This window comes from Dermacentor silvarum, chromosome 3, assembly GCF_013339745.2.
Source record: "Dermacentor silvarum isolate Dsil-2018 chromosome 3, BIME_Dsil_1.4, whole genome shotgun sequence".
Lineage (NCBI taxonomy): Eukaryota > Metazoa > Arthropoda > Arachnida > Ixodida > Ixodidae > Dermacentor > Dermacentor silvarum.
In genome coordinates, this window is record NC_051156.1 from 183,236,796 (window position 1) to 183,250,895 (window position 14,100).

The window sequence follows — 14,100 nt, forward strand, 5'->3', positions numbered from 1 at the left end:
TTTCTTTCAGTGATAATTTTAAATGTCCCATTATTGGAAAAGTGAATGTTGACTTCGGCCTTGATGAGGTCTGCTAACAATATTGTATTTCCACGCAAGGTATTCATTGTACTGAATGCTGAAGAGCGCATTGCGATATTGCTTACAAAGACGGAAAGAAAGCAACCTAAACGAAAGTGGTGGACATTTGAACATTTGCAAAGCACTGCTTGTCGCATATATATGCATGTCGCGTTTGCATTGAGAATGAGTGACCGAGTACACGTGTCCCTTGACATAATAAAACCGGAACAAATGGCCGTCGCAGCGAGTAGGAGTTGGACTCGAAACTATTCAATGAAGTTAAGTACTGTTCCACTAGAACCCAGGGAAGTTGACGACGATATGGGAAACTTGGCTAGGTGGTCATTATACATACTAGAATGAGTAACGACATACCTGACAAAACAAAGAAGTAAAAAAAAAATTCCGGGGGTTGCCTAGAAATTTTAAGAATGTGACGCGAAAGCCTAGTTGGAGCCATAGCGGTGTGGAATGAAGCTCTGAGCCCTCGCGGCGACATATACAAGGCGCGCGAGCGCACTGCGATCGTGCTGCCGCCGTTTCCAGAACGTTCTACGGGTGCCGCCGCTGGCATTTCCCTCCTCCCCAACGCTGCAACCGCGCTTGCCCTCAACGCCCCTACTGCGGTGCTGCTATTTTCCTCCTCCTCCCCAGCGCCGCCGTTGCCCTTTCCGCCAACGCCTTCCCGCGCCACCGCTGACATTTCCCTCCTCCTCCCCAGCGCCGATGTTGCCCTTTCCCTCAACGAGGGGCAGTATGGGAACGCTGGCCTGATGAGCGTCGTCGGAGCCAGCTGTGAAAGAAGACGAACGCGCGAGCAGTGGCACGAGCGCGAGGCAATCGCGAGGCACGAGGGGAGGCGAGCTCGCTCACTTTTTCTGTACCTTACAGCGACCTTGAAACAGATTTCTTTCGCTTTAATGCGCGTCACAAGATTGCTCTCGCAACAACGTTTGTTGATGGGGCTCCCAAAGTTTCCTGGACCAAAGGAATGTGTTATGAGACTTGCACGTGGGCTTTAACAATTGCCTTCTTTTACAACTACAATTACAATCACAATTGCAATTGCAGGCTTGCTCTGTAATTTTTTTACCCAAGGCATTATCCTTTCTTTTTGCGATAAGGGAAGGCCCGAGAAAGAGCGTGGTATGACATCTCGTCCTCTGCTGCATCGGGCACCTGGTAATGAAGTCAGATATATTTGCCTTGTTTATACGTTTTCACTAAGGTACTGGCGGTGAAAATGAGTTCTTCGACGTACGTGGTACGCGTTCTCTCGTAAGCTTCGATGAAAGCAATTTCTCTGGCCAAAGTTGCCGATATTGCTATTCGCTTTAGTTTGTGTGAAATTCGTTTACTTCGCGAGACGCGTCTAATTGGTTCCTCCTTTTTGTTACTATTTTTATTTCTCATGTCGCAGATGTATATATTGATGCTGACTGTCCCAGTTACTAATTACGAGTTAAACTTACGAATCCATTCGTTTGCTTTCAATATGTCGCAGTTTGGTCCGCCCTCCTCCTCTCACCCTCATTATAAATAAAAGAAGAAGAAAATAATAATAATAAAAAGAATAATAACGATAAAAAAAAGCCTAAGCGTGAAATTCGTATCTGTAAAGTTTCGTTACATGCATTGCGACATGACCGTGTGAAGGTGTACGTCTTTCAACTGACTGTCCAGTCCTTCTGTGTCTTTCTTTCACGTTGTGAATGTTTTAACGCTACTCTTCAACCATTAATCGGTATGAACTTGCCCAATTTACTATTCTCCTTAATGTTTATTCGCTACCAAGAAGAAGCGTAGCAGTTTGGATTTTCCGTGTACTATTGCAGTAACAACTCACTCTTATAACAAACGAGGTTATACCGTACCATTGTTTAACCAGAGTCGGGTAAAGACATCGGGGTCCTGTGATAACCCCGAGGTTAATATAACTGTACAAGACAGACAACCTGCACAATGAATTCCGTAACATAATGGCGCCACTACATAACCACGTAACACGGTACAGGTGACACAGCGAGTTCCTCGCCACACTATCTTGCGCTTGACGTGCTGTATAATGCCGCACAGCAGCGAGAATTTCAATATGCATTTAGAACGTTTGTCTGTTTGCCTGTACATGTATACCCTGCTTTGTACAGAAGGTAACAATGAACATTCTAAAAAAGGAACTTGAAGGATTTACTATTGAGCGCAGGACAATACGTAATTTGTAGTATAACCGCTTTGCATTTTTACCGTATTCACCTCCTTCCCGCGAGGTTACTGTGATACAGCATGCCTAATTTCACCCCTTCACCCGCCACCCGAGCAGCTTTGTTCTCTGAGGGCACACGTTGTCTCTCTCTTATAGGCAACAGGTGTGTATAGACGCTTCATGTACAACCTCAGTCTAGCTGTTTCAAGCTTCTGTCGGTAAAAACGAAAAAAAAAGGTCAGAGCTGTAATTTTTACTCTTGCTGTAGCTTGTACGACCCCTGAAACTTTATGGCGAAAAAATAAATAAAAATAATAAAATAAAAAAAATGAAAGCGGGCAACCGACGATCAAGTCCTATGGGAAAACATTTTTTCTTTTGTTTTATCCTCGCATTTTCTTGTTGCCATGGGCAATTTCCTCCCGATAATGCGGATCATTGCTGGAAAGCTAATCTTAGCGTTCCTGAGAGCGGCTTCACATTACATACTCAACCTGACGTTGCCAACCTACTAAACACGCGTACAGAGTCTTGCTTGTTGGAAAGTACCATTCTGTTCTCGATATGATTTCTGGAAAATGTGAAGTGACCGGATTTTTCGAGTACGTAGATGCGTATATACTGTATGTGCTCTCGAAGCTTGTATGCTATGCGGTATATGAGTGCTTTGTGACATTTTATGAGCATTTCTGCAAGACATCTATGAGATCTTTACGAGTCATCCGTTCCATGAGCCATTTATAAGCACTTCGTGAGTCCTTTATGAGCCCTCCATGAGCCTTTCTATGAGCCATTTATGAGCCTTTGTGACCGCCCGATAAGCCTTTCATTCAGTCCTTCATGTGTCATTTATAAGCCCTCCATGAACCTTTCCAAAAGCTCTTTATAACCCCCAGTAAGTTTTTACAACGTCTTATTATAACGCCTAATTAGCCATGAGTGCTTTATGATTGTAACTTCTTTATGAGCGCTTCATAATCCTTTCTACAAATGCTGTATGAACCCTCCTTGAAACTTTATATGAGCCATTCATGAGATCACGAGCCTTTGCACGAATCCTTCATGAGCGCTTTGTAAGTACTTTATGAGCCCTCTGCGAGCTTTTCTATAAACTATTTGAGTTCGTTGTGAGCTCTTGTGAGCGCTTAGGATGGTTGTGTGCGCGAAATGAAGCATTGCTACAGATATCGAGTGATAACTATACGTAAACAAGAAAATGGGGCGTAGCAAGAGTGAACGTCACGGATTGACGTCTGGTATCTCTGTCACCGCAAGAATGGTAACCTATTCCCTACTACTTGTCCTTGTAGCGAATGATGCCTTCGATCCACGTCATGCGCGAAAGTGTGAATAAAAAAAAAAAAAATGTCGACGCTCCTTCCACCGCGTCTCCGATAGGGAGCACGTGGTAAAAAGCGGTCATGACGGGAAGCATCGAAACCAAGAAGCAGCGTTAACGCACAGCGGTACTCGGTCGACGCAGGACCGGGTTAGTGACGTCAAAAGAAACCGCACACAGGCAGCGCGCAGAGAGACACCACGGCAGTGTGAGGAGCGAAGAATAGCAGCCGGTTAGCGGGGTTTCGACTCTCGTCTGCGGAGCGCAGACAGCGTGGTGCTCACCTGTTCGTGGGGAACTGAGGGGCTTCGCTCCGTACCGGTGTCGAGATGACGGCATCCGCAGCAGAGGCTGTTGTTCACCATTCCTGGCACTTGGGATTTCTGTGGTCTAAGCTTTAAACAAATGCTAGAAATAGACTCGTCGTGCGCCACTATATGTTCATTGATTGTTTATTCCGGCGCTTTCATCGTCACCATCGTCGCAAAATCAATCGTCGTCATCGTCGATACGAGCTGAACCGAATCCTCTGTAAGACACGGGCTTCTCTCACAATGGCTACCTGTCGTGTGTAAACAGCCACGCGCCTCGTACCTGCAGATTTCATAGCGTCATCTTTGAACTTTCAACTTGAACTTTAATCAGTGTGCCGTTATAGGTCATCCACTATTTGTTTCTTTTTTCGGAGTATCCATTGCCGTCAGCATTTCATCGAGTAATTAGAATTTTTTAGTAATTCGAGCCTTAGCCCCTTATGAAGTGAAATGGAATATCATGAAGCCCATGCATCCAACGTCTCCTCCATCCTCCAGCTAATCTATCTATCTATCTATCTATCTATCTATCTATCTATCTATCTATCTATCTATCTATCTATCTATCTATCTATCTATCTATCTATCTATCTATCTATCTATCTATCTATCTATCTATCTATCTATCTATCTATCTATCTATCTATCTATCTATCTATCTATCTATCTATCTATCTATCTATCTATCTATCTATCTATCTATCTATCTATCTATCTATCTATCTATCTATCTATCTATCTATCTATCTATCTATCTATCTATCTATCTATCTATCTATCTATCTATCTATCTATCTATCTATCTATCTATCCCACCTCATTTTATGACATGTGCTCCTTTTGTACTTCAGATAATTATGTTTGCTTTATGTTCAACAGCAACACCAGTACCGCTTCAAGTTTTAAACCAATGCGGTCATTTACTCGTAATACCCGTACAGAGAATAATGAGCCGAACTTTTATTTATTTTTCCTTTGGCTGCTCTTAGGCAGAAACAAGACATTCACTTGTCACAGTGAAACAAAAGTATTAAGAAATGTGATCTAGCAATGAATGTACTGACTGTTAGAAATCCATTCTTTTTTTGCCGTTCCTTGCAACTAGATAGCAGGAAACCCCCAGGGACAGCTGTTCCATCGTATTTCTTGTCCCTCTACATCGGCTGAAGCGGACATCACCAGGTGTTAGCTTACCTAAAGTAGGCGGACCCAATAAAAGGGCCTACTCGAGCGCATGTGATGCTGACGTTGTGCACGTTTGTAACGTGAAAAGTAGAAAAAAGGAATGCCGAACCAGATTTTTCATGAAATAAGTTATAAATCTGTTTTATTGAGCTAACATTTAAAAACAAGAAATGTAAATATTATGGTTGAACACTTAACAATTTGTTGTATCGTCTCTGTCTACTCAAGAAGATCTTACTCCAGATTGACAGATATTTACGTTTTTGCAAAACAAGTAATGTAAACAACAACAGCAATAAAAAATTACAACAAGCAATAAAAATAGTAGAGGCGTCACGCGGGCAAACTCAAAAGCCGTTGAACGCCTATGGCGATTGGACTCACGCTTATAAAAGGCCTCACTTGCCGCACCGTATAGCTCGATCATTGGAGCAACAGGTCTTTTGGAGCAACAGTAGCAATTTGAGCAACAGGAGTAACAACAACAGGTATTTAACTTTTGTGAACAGTCACGAACGACCGACTGGGCCGGCCAAGTTGTCATAAGTTCACGCGCGATGGCGTCCAATGACCAGTGACAAAGCGCGCGTGACGCCGGTGCAACAGAAACATAACAATCACACTTCAAGCACGTCGTTTGACCGTCCGTCCAGAAGTGTGATGGCGTTCACAGCAGTTAGTACTTTGATGTTTCTTCGGCACAAGAGGTAATGAGATCTTCGCTAGCCGGTCCGGAGGGTTATGAGCATTTCGTTGTCGGTATACGCTTCGCTTACGTCGAACTATAGGGAGCACAAAGAAAAACAGCGTTGCTCTGTTGTGTTGCCTTCTTTTCGTTTCGTCAAACTGTGGCCGTAGCCATCGTCGGGGGGATCTTGCTGATTCGGCTCGCCCTGCGTGAGGGCGTTGACGGAGTGACTCAAAAGCGAGGGAGAGGGTGACGAAGGTTGAGAGGGGGAGAAGGGCAGTGACGCAGTTACCGGGCTCCCGCCCGTTGCTTCTGCGGCGTCTTCACAGAAGCGATGCCACCCTTGAATCCCGTGGTGCAGCTGTACGGGTTCTCGAACGTCACGTCTTCGGGCACTGCGCGGCATCCGGTCACGTGATGACAATTGAGACCACGCCGATAGGGGAGAGGAGAAGGCAAAGAGGAGGAGAAAAAAAAGAAGAAACGCTTTAATCAACATTTTGATGGCTTTCAGTAAAGCGGTTGCTGTTTCTTGGCACTGTAGAAAAAAGTTGCAACTGGCGTAAGCCAATCAAAAGCGTAATCGTGTGAACGCGCGATGATCCTACGCCATCTGTCGTTCCGTGTGTTATCGTCGGCTTATTAGTCTCAAGCTCAGTGTCGCCCACTGCGATATCTCAGCGGTTATGGCGTTGCGCTGCTGAGCGCGAGGTCGTTGGTTCGATCCTGGCTGCGGCGGCCCCATTTCGATGGTGGCGGAATGCAAGAACACTCGCGTACCGTGAACTGGCAGCAAGATAGAGAATCCCGAATGAGTAAAATTAATCCGGAGCCCTCCAGTACGGAGCGCCTAGATAACCCAACGTGCAATTCTATGACTTTAAATTTATAGGTTATCTTTAATTTAACCTCAGTGTAGAGCGTCGGGCACGTATCCCAGATTGCACGATAGTACCGAATCACCGGGAAAGGATACGGAAAAGTAGCTGTGGAAAAGCGCCCTCTCGCAAAAAAAAAAGAAAAACAAAGAAAACCGACCACATTTGAACAAGAATATACATATGTCGACGTGCGTGTATTACTTAACTCCCAGGTTTCAGTATTCCTTTTTACCATTTAATTCCCTTGGAAAGGCAGTTTTTTTTACGATGTAAGCGTATATGCAGCGAAGCCAAACTTGCGTGTCTCTGATGACAAAAATTGCGGCGTCTGCGAGCAAGCTGTCTACGCCCATTTCTACTGGCTCTCAAATTTTAGTGAAAACATTCTTGTTTATCTTGTGTGGAGCTGCAAATTAAACACGAGGCCATACGATGGCTCACGTGACTCGGAGCTAAAAGCAAGGTTTAGTTTTTTTCTTCTTCTATCTCGATTAACGCACATCAGATGAGTCGTAATGCTTGCTGACACATTTTGCGAACTCGACTGACATTCATGAGCGAAGGTTTGCATTACCTTCGAGCCTTTAGTTCATCGTGGGCCAGTGCCAGGGTGCGAATATGCGTTCTCAAAAGACATCGTTTCAACCCCTGTTTTCAGCACGCGCTCGCCAATGGCAATGGTTGTTCATTTTCGACTGCTATACCGTAGCGCACACAAGACGAGGTCTCGAGAACATTGCACGAACACACAGACACCGCGCTATCTCCCAACAGCAATATTCTTTGCCACAGAACAGGCATCAGATTGCAAACATTTGTGCAACCAAATAAATAAATAAAAAAAGGAAGAAGGAAGGAAAGAAGAAAAAGAAAATACTGACACTCAGTGCTTAATCTCAACTCATGTGCAAGAATTCTTCTAATTATTTACTTGACAAGCGACAAGTGTGAGCATTTCCGTGTTTTTTTTTTTTTTTTTCATAAGTGTTCACGCTTTTACGGGCGTTCTGTGACGCGTGAGGCAACAGGTAGAGGTACGTCCTGGTACTTGGAAAAAAAAGAACACTGCTGTCGACAGTTAATGGCCGTGTCTGTGTGTTCGTGCGTTTTTCTCGGGTTCTCGTTTTGCCTGTTGTACACTGAAATGATTCTAAGACAGCATACCAGCGAGGCCGCATCGCAAACGTGGTTGTTCACACGTTCACAGTTCCTGCCTTCGCCTCGCGTTATATACGTGAATGTTTACAGCTCGGGGTAACATACCTTGCAGGTTGTTGTACTCCTCGAGGCAGACGGTCTTGGGTCCGGCTCCGCTGCGTGCCGCCACCTGGTATGCGGCCAGGATGCGTCGCTTGCGCTCCTCGGCTTCTCGCTGCCTCTGCCGGATACCGCGCTCGACGGCGTCCAACTCGGGCTCCTCCTCGCCCGTCAGCGACATCTGACGCCACGCTGGGGCGCCCGGCGCCGTCGTCGGCGGAGTCACCGGCACCGCTGGAGACGACCACCGCTAGAATTTACACCTGTGCTCCCCCTTTGAAATGCCAAGTTTCTGCACTTTCTATAACCCGCGTTGGGCATTTATTCCGGCGCATATTTGAATAACGAAGTGGGACATTGACATCCAGGTGACCGCAGCACGAAGCTGCAACAGTTCGAATGGGCAGCTATACGAGTGCCTCGTTCGGGTAACCTCTATATAACGTAATATTCACGTTAAAGGTGTTGTAGGGTAGACAGGTTACCTTGAATAGAATTCTCGATAGACCCTAATATGCGGGCTGGAAGGGCGAAATTGCGAAAGGCTTAGTTTTTCCAGCGTCGTTCTGCATGTGCCTGCCTACATTTCGTCTTGCGCGCTTTAAGCTGGCATCTTCGGATGAACCGGCAGGCAAGAAAGACTGCACCAACGAGTCCCATCCCTCGAGAGCATATTGTCTTGCAGCCTTCGGTGGGGCTCAGGTACTCTTGTGGTGCTAATTTGGTGCTAATTAGGCAGCTTTTTGTGCCCCGTGACTACTGGTCTCTGGCGCGACTTAACTACAGTACTGTAAATGCTTGTGAGACGTCGCCATTTTCCCCCAACCTACCAAAACGAGTACCGCGGTCGGCTTGTTACCCAAAAAAAGTTATGCGATACGCTACTGTTCGCTGGAACAAGAAACAGAAAAAAAGGTTGAGACCAAACGGCCGCTCGTGTGGGCCGGTCTCCCGATGAACAAAGTTGTTAATTTGATTCTACGCTAAAAACTAAAACTACAGTAAATGTATGCTAGGTACTACGCAGCCTTAGGGAATAAAAAGAGTTGTTGCGCGCAAAAAGAGACAGACGATGCAAAAATTAAAGAAAAATTGTCAAAGCGGCGCTCAAAAAACACGCAGACACAACAAGGCCGCATGACAGGAGCACCAACAAGTGGGCATAACAACCATGCGGGGTGATCATGCGCGCGAGGTGTTCAGAAAGAGGCATGCTGGAAAAAAAAAAGAAGGAAAACAGTGACGGGACGACGAGAGAGCTCGGCAGCGGCGCTTGCGTCGCTACAAGGACAAGCAAAGTTCTGGCGCGCTTTGTGGCAACTGCGGTATCGGAACTACACAACGTCGTGCGCGGGCCTTACGGGCTGAAAGCGCCTAGGGAATCCCGTCAGAGGGTGTTATCTCCTTATTTGATTGCAAACACATCAAAAGATTGCTCATTTCAACTTGGTCAAAAGTATTCGTCGGCACATTGTACGACAGAAGGCATCGGGCGTAGCAGCAAGAAAATTGTCGGAGCTGACGATACTGTGATAAACAGCGAACGAGTCGCTCCAACAGCAGAAGCAAATTCGAGAAGACTCGTCTACAGAGCCGGTGTATCTAACTGCGTCAGCTGTAAGCAGCGGGTCGAACAAAGGATGCCTCAGGCTAGAGCCAACGTCTCGACATGGGCGTCTTTGTCAGGGCAGTTGTTGTCAGTTGTTCATCTGACAAATGCAACAATTTTGCTAGAAGACAGATCCCCTTGTTAAATCTTTGGCTTCAGCATGAGGCATTCTTTGTTCGGCCACTGTATCACTTCAAGTCTCCGTCAGCCTGTAAACCTTTGTCTCACTTGGATATCAGCCACAGTTTCACGTTTTTGTTCATGACGTGTTTCCAGGAAATCTCCTGGTCAGGTTGCGTCTTCATTTGCTGTGATGTACTGAGACTGTGGGAACTGAGGTCCACTCAGCCCACGCGCCGAACAGAAGCAGGGACATCGACGTCAAGAAAAAGGTAGAAGTAGAGCGCAAGACTGACCGGGACCAGTTAACCGGGGTTGCAAACCCGGGGCTACCCCAGAGCTTGGATGAATTGTGTTACGCTTCGTAATATTTCTTGTCTCAGAGTTCCTTCACCGTTCTTCTTGTCATAAAGTTGCCCTCGTGTATAGAGGAGAGAGATTTAACTTTATTCGCCTGCTTTGAAGGCGAAAAGCACACGAAACTCTTTCACAATTATGGGACGATTTGCACCTCGCCAGGTTACGTTTGACCATGCTGATTTCTGTTGGGTCTACAGAAATAACGCGCAGATGAACTGCTTTCTTGAACTTTGTTATTGTGTTTATTTCTTTCCAAACTTGTCTTTGACTAATACCATCTACCGCTGGAGTATGCCAGAACCTTGAATCAAGAGAGCAATTCCTGATGCTTCACTTTTGCTGACGCAGTACGCCCTTTACCAGAGGTACCCGGACCACCCATTCTCGCTGTGGGAACGGTCGCCTAAACGTGAGGCGAGGCTTCTGTGCTACTCCGGAAGCTATAAAGATAAAACAAAACAGTGCAGAAGACTACCTTTCTTAAAGTATTGAGCGCCGGCACTGCTCACGATTTCTTGGTAACGTACATCCGGTTCTGGCTCTTCTGTGTATTGTTACTTTTCTTCTAGGCGGCCTTTTCTGAGTTGTTTGGTGTTTCTTGGTTCTTACATAGTAAGCAAAGCGATCTGTGCTAACCTCCCGCAAATCAATGCACCCCTGAAAAGCCGGACGCTTGGCCGGGGGCCCGCTTGTACCCATCTTATAACCGGTGGGTGTGCAGCAGTGGGGATCGAATTATGCATCTCCCGCAGTCGAGCCGGGCGTCCTACCCACTGGGCCACGGCTGCGGTTGCTTGTTCTCATTGCAGTCTGTGCCTACAAGCTCAACAGAACAATGTCCAGCTGCTTCTGGCACTTAAAGACACCAGCTAGCCTTGCTCGAGTGAACAGGGTAGTCCTCCACAGTGCCGATAACCTCAGAGTACCAGCCTACCAGGGGCCGAATTCACAAAGCTTTTCGTTCATAAATGTCATTTGCCATTGGCCAATTGCTTTCGCTAATTATTTGTACAGCATCCGGATTGGCTGAAATTTTCTTTTACGTACTCGTAAAATTCTATCGCAAGAGCTTTCTGTGAATACGAGCCCAGAAGGGTACTTTATGAAACAGAATCTAGGTACAGATGACTACACGCTTCTAGGTCAAAGAGTACTTCAGAAAGATGCTGTCGAGATCGCCATCTGTAGCAGCAAATCACGAACACAATTTTTGAAACGCGTATCAATCTTCTCGTATGCCATTCAGAATCCCACCAAGTTAAATTCAGAAATAAGGCGTGCTATTGTTGCGAAGGATTTAAAAGAAACGCAACCCACATCAGACTGTTAAAATCCTATTACAATGCCTCAGGACAGGCTAATGTTCACGGTTATGACAGTCGTTACTCTTCTTAATCGACTGAAATGATTTGATGCAAAAGAGTAAGGAAGGAACTTGGGAACTTGGCGTGTGGTAATGTTCATTTCCTGCGGCAAATGCAAGCTTTGATACTAGTACGTAGGTGCATTACCGAATGGAATGCTACGCTATTTGGCATGCTCTTCTTCACATACGCTACTCGCATTCTGCAAGTCACTAGGCTACGTACGTACGCTACCCGTATATGCTACATGATTGTTCGCTGTATGCCAATGGCAAATACTGTTTGCGTGCGCTATTCGCACGCTCTCAAAAGTGGCTTGACAGCCAGGATAACAGGCACCAACTCATACACCTAAACAAACAAAAGAAATGAAAAACAAAATGTCGGTAAAAAGTACTGACCTTTGACGATCTTTGGCACTCCGCCTGCTGCACAGAATGTAGACGAACCTGTGGCGGCGCCGGTGGGCTTGGGAACTTCGAACGATGACACTGTGGAAGTTCGGTAATCAGGCCACGTGCTCCCGAACGCCACTATATAAACTATACCGAATAATTTGATAACATCAAAATAATAGTAAGATGAGGTAATTTTTAAATATTTTAGGCAGAAAGTCGTCTTTGACAAGTAGAAATTTCTCAACTGCTTCGAAGATATCCTTAAGGCAGTGTCCTACTGAGGAGGCTTCCTAAAGATAAAACATTAGGGAAAAGAACGGTTCAATTAAATGTGGTGAAATGATCCTTCTAAACTAGTTTTTCTCAGAGGTGGTCATAGCGCTAGAAGACACGGACAAGAACGAGAGAACAGGACGTGTCTTCCGTGTCTTCTAGCGCTATGACCACCTCTGATGTATCTAACCAACTAGCCCAAAAAGCCATACTTGTAGTTTTTCTCAATGATGAGAAATGGTGGCACAATAAGAAAACGTGATCGATCGTCTTATCGTCGCCCATAGTCCTGCATCAATAATCAAAACTGCGTCGTCTTTCTTTTTTCTTTGTACGTCACGCGTCCTTCAGCTTCGTATGCCTCCGCGAACGTGCAGCGACGGCACGTCATAAACGTGACGCACCGTCGGCCTTCTTGAAGGAGTCGAAGTCCACGGTCTTGACTACGCCGGCGGGGCCGGACTTGGCCGCTGCGTCGTAGGCGGCCATGATGCGCTTCTTGCGCAGATCGGCCTCCCGCTGCCTCTGCTTGATGGCATCCTCCACGAGGTCCACCTTGCCAGACTCGTCGTCTTCTGTAGACTCCACGCCTGCGAAAACATTGAACATGTACCAGCCCATGAACATTTTTCATGTGAATGGACGTGCACGTGTACAGTCGGAATCACACTCGTCTAGAGTGGTCGAGTGGCCGGCTGAGGTCTGCGCCAGCGCCCGTAGCTGCTATATACCTCGCCGCAACTGTTTAAGTTTTGCACATGTTTCTCAGTGAAGGGGCGTTGACTTTAATCCATTAGGGCCACGGTTTCTTTTTCTGCGTTTTTCCCCTACGCTTCTGTAAGACTCCCATGGAAACAAATAGGGTGTTCTTTTTAGCTTCATCAAAATTGAAAAGAATCACGTGGCAGACATCGCAATTATATCCCTTGAACTAATTTAATCGTTGAGGTGGACGGACGGACGGACAGATAGATAGACATATAGATAAATAGATAAATTACACAGACAGACAGATAGATTATATATATATATATATATATATATATATATATATATATATATATAGATAGATAGATAGATAGATAGATAGATATACCGACCTTCCTTGTACAGCGTGGTGTCCAGCTTGCCGGTCTTGGCCATCTTGTCGTACATGGCGAGTGTGCGTTGCTTTTGCTCAGCGGCTTCCTGCTGCCGCTGCCGGATGGCGTTCTCACGCTCCTGCTCACGGTTGCGAACCAGGGCTTCACGCTTGGCTGCCCACAAGAAGCGAGAAAGGAATCAGCAGTGCAAGAGAAAGAAAGTGCCGGCCACTCCATCAGCATTATCACTCACGGTCACTGAGCGTCGAGTCACTCCGTCAGCATGAAGTAAGTAACTCGATGCCGCACAACTCCGCACAACTCCGCACTAGAGACGCCAATAAATTCATTAATTAAAGGGACACTAAAGGGCAACTATTAGGTCGAGCTAAAGTGATAGATTAGTGCTCTAGAACCTCCAAGGCGTCAATATTATTGCGAACAGAGCCGTAGTAATCAAGAAATTGACGTAAATGCAGGACGCGATTAGAGACTTTTCCGGGACATTCAAGTACGTGCTCGATGACAAAGGCACTCCTCATTTAAATTCTGTGGCTAGTATTCAATCACTCGTTATAAAAACATAATTTATTGCATTATAAGACGAAAGAAAATGCTACCTGTCGTTCGAGAAAAGTCGCAGTTTCGCCCGAAAGGCGAAGCATCGATTGCAATAGCAAATTAGTAGAGAGCTCTTCGGAGTAGGAATAGTAGTTTATCGGCTGCATAAACTTGGACACATTGGCTTACTAACTGAATTAACAATCGTGGTGTCAGCGCGCACAAGCAAACATGAATAGATCACACTGAATGACCGCAGCCAACGACTGTCAAAACGCTGGCAGCAAGCGCAAGTTCGCGCGGTCTATCGCTTCAACAGAAACTGAGCGGCGAATGCACAGCGCATACAAAGGTCAGAGCCGTGTGTAGATAAGAGACGGTGCGGGCGACCGCCGGGCAAGAG

At 45.9% G+C, this 14,100-nt stretch overlaps 1 protein-coding gene across 2 annotated transcripts in view; it reads right to left on the bottom strand.

Moving 5' to 3' along the window:
* LOC119446222 (smoothelin) overlaps positions 1-14,100 on the bottom strand; it is a 63,128-nt gene that overhangs the window by 21,191 nt on the left and 27,837 nt on the right. The window contains exons 4-8 of one of the 2 annotated variants that reach the window (XM_037710590.2): positions 13,155-13,310; positions 12,459-12,644; positions 11,785-11,874; positions 7,937-8,164; positions 5,218-6,187 (exon numbers count right to left, since the gene is read on the bottom strand). In XM_037710590.2, the coding sequence (XP_037566518.1) occupies positions 6,081-6,187; positions 7,937-8,164; positions 11,785-11,874; positions 12,459-12,644; positions 13,155-13,310 (767 nt within the window). In that variant the 3' untranslated portion in view covers positions 5,218-6,080. Of the gene's footprint in view, positions 1-5,217; positions 6,188-7,936; positions 8,165-11,784; positions 11,875-12,458; positions 12,645-13,154; positions 13,311-14,100 lie in introns of those variants that run through there. The other variant, XM_037710589.2, reaches the window with a different exon arrangement.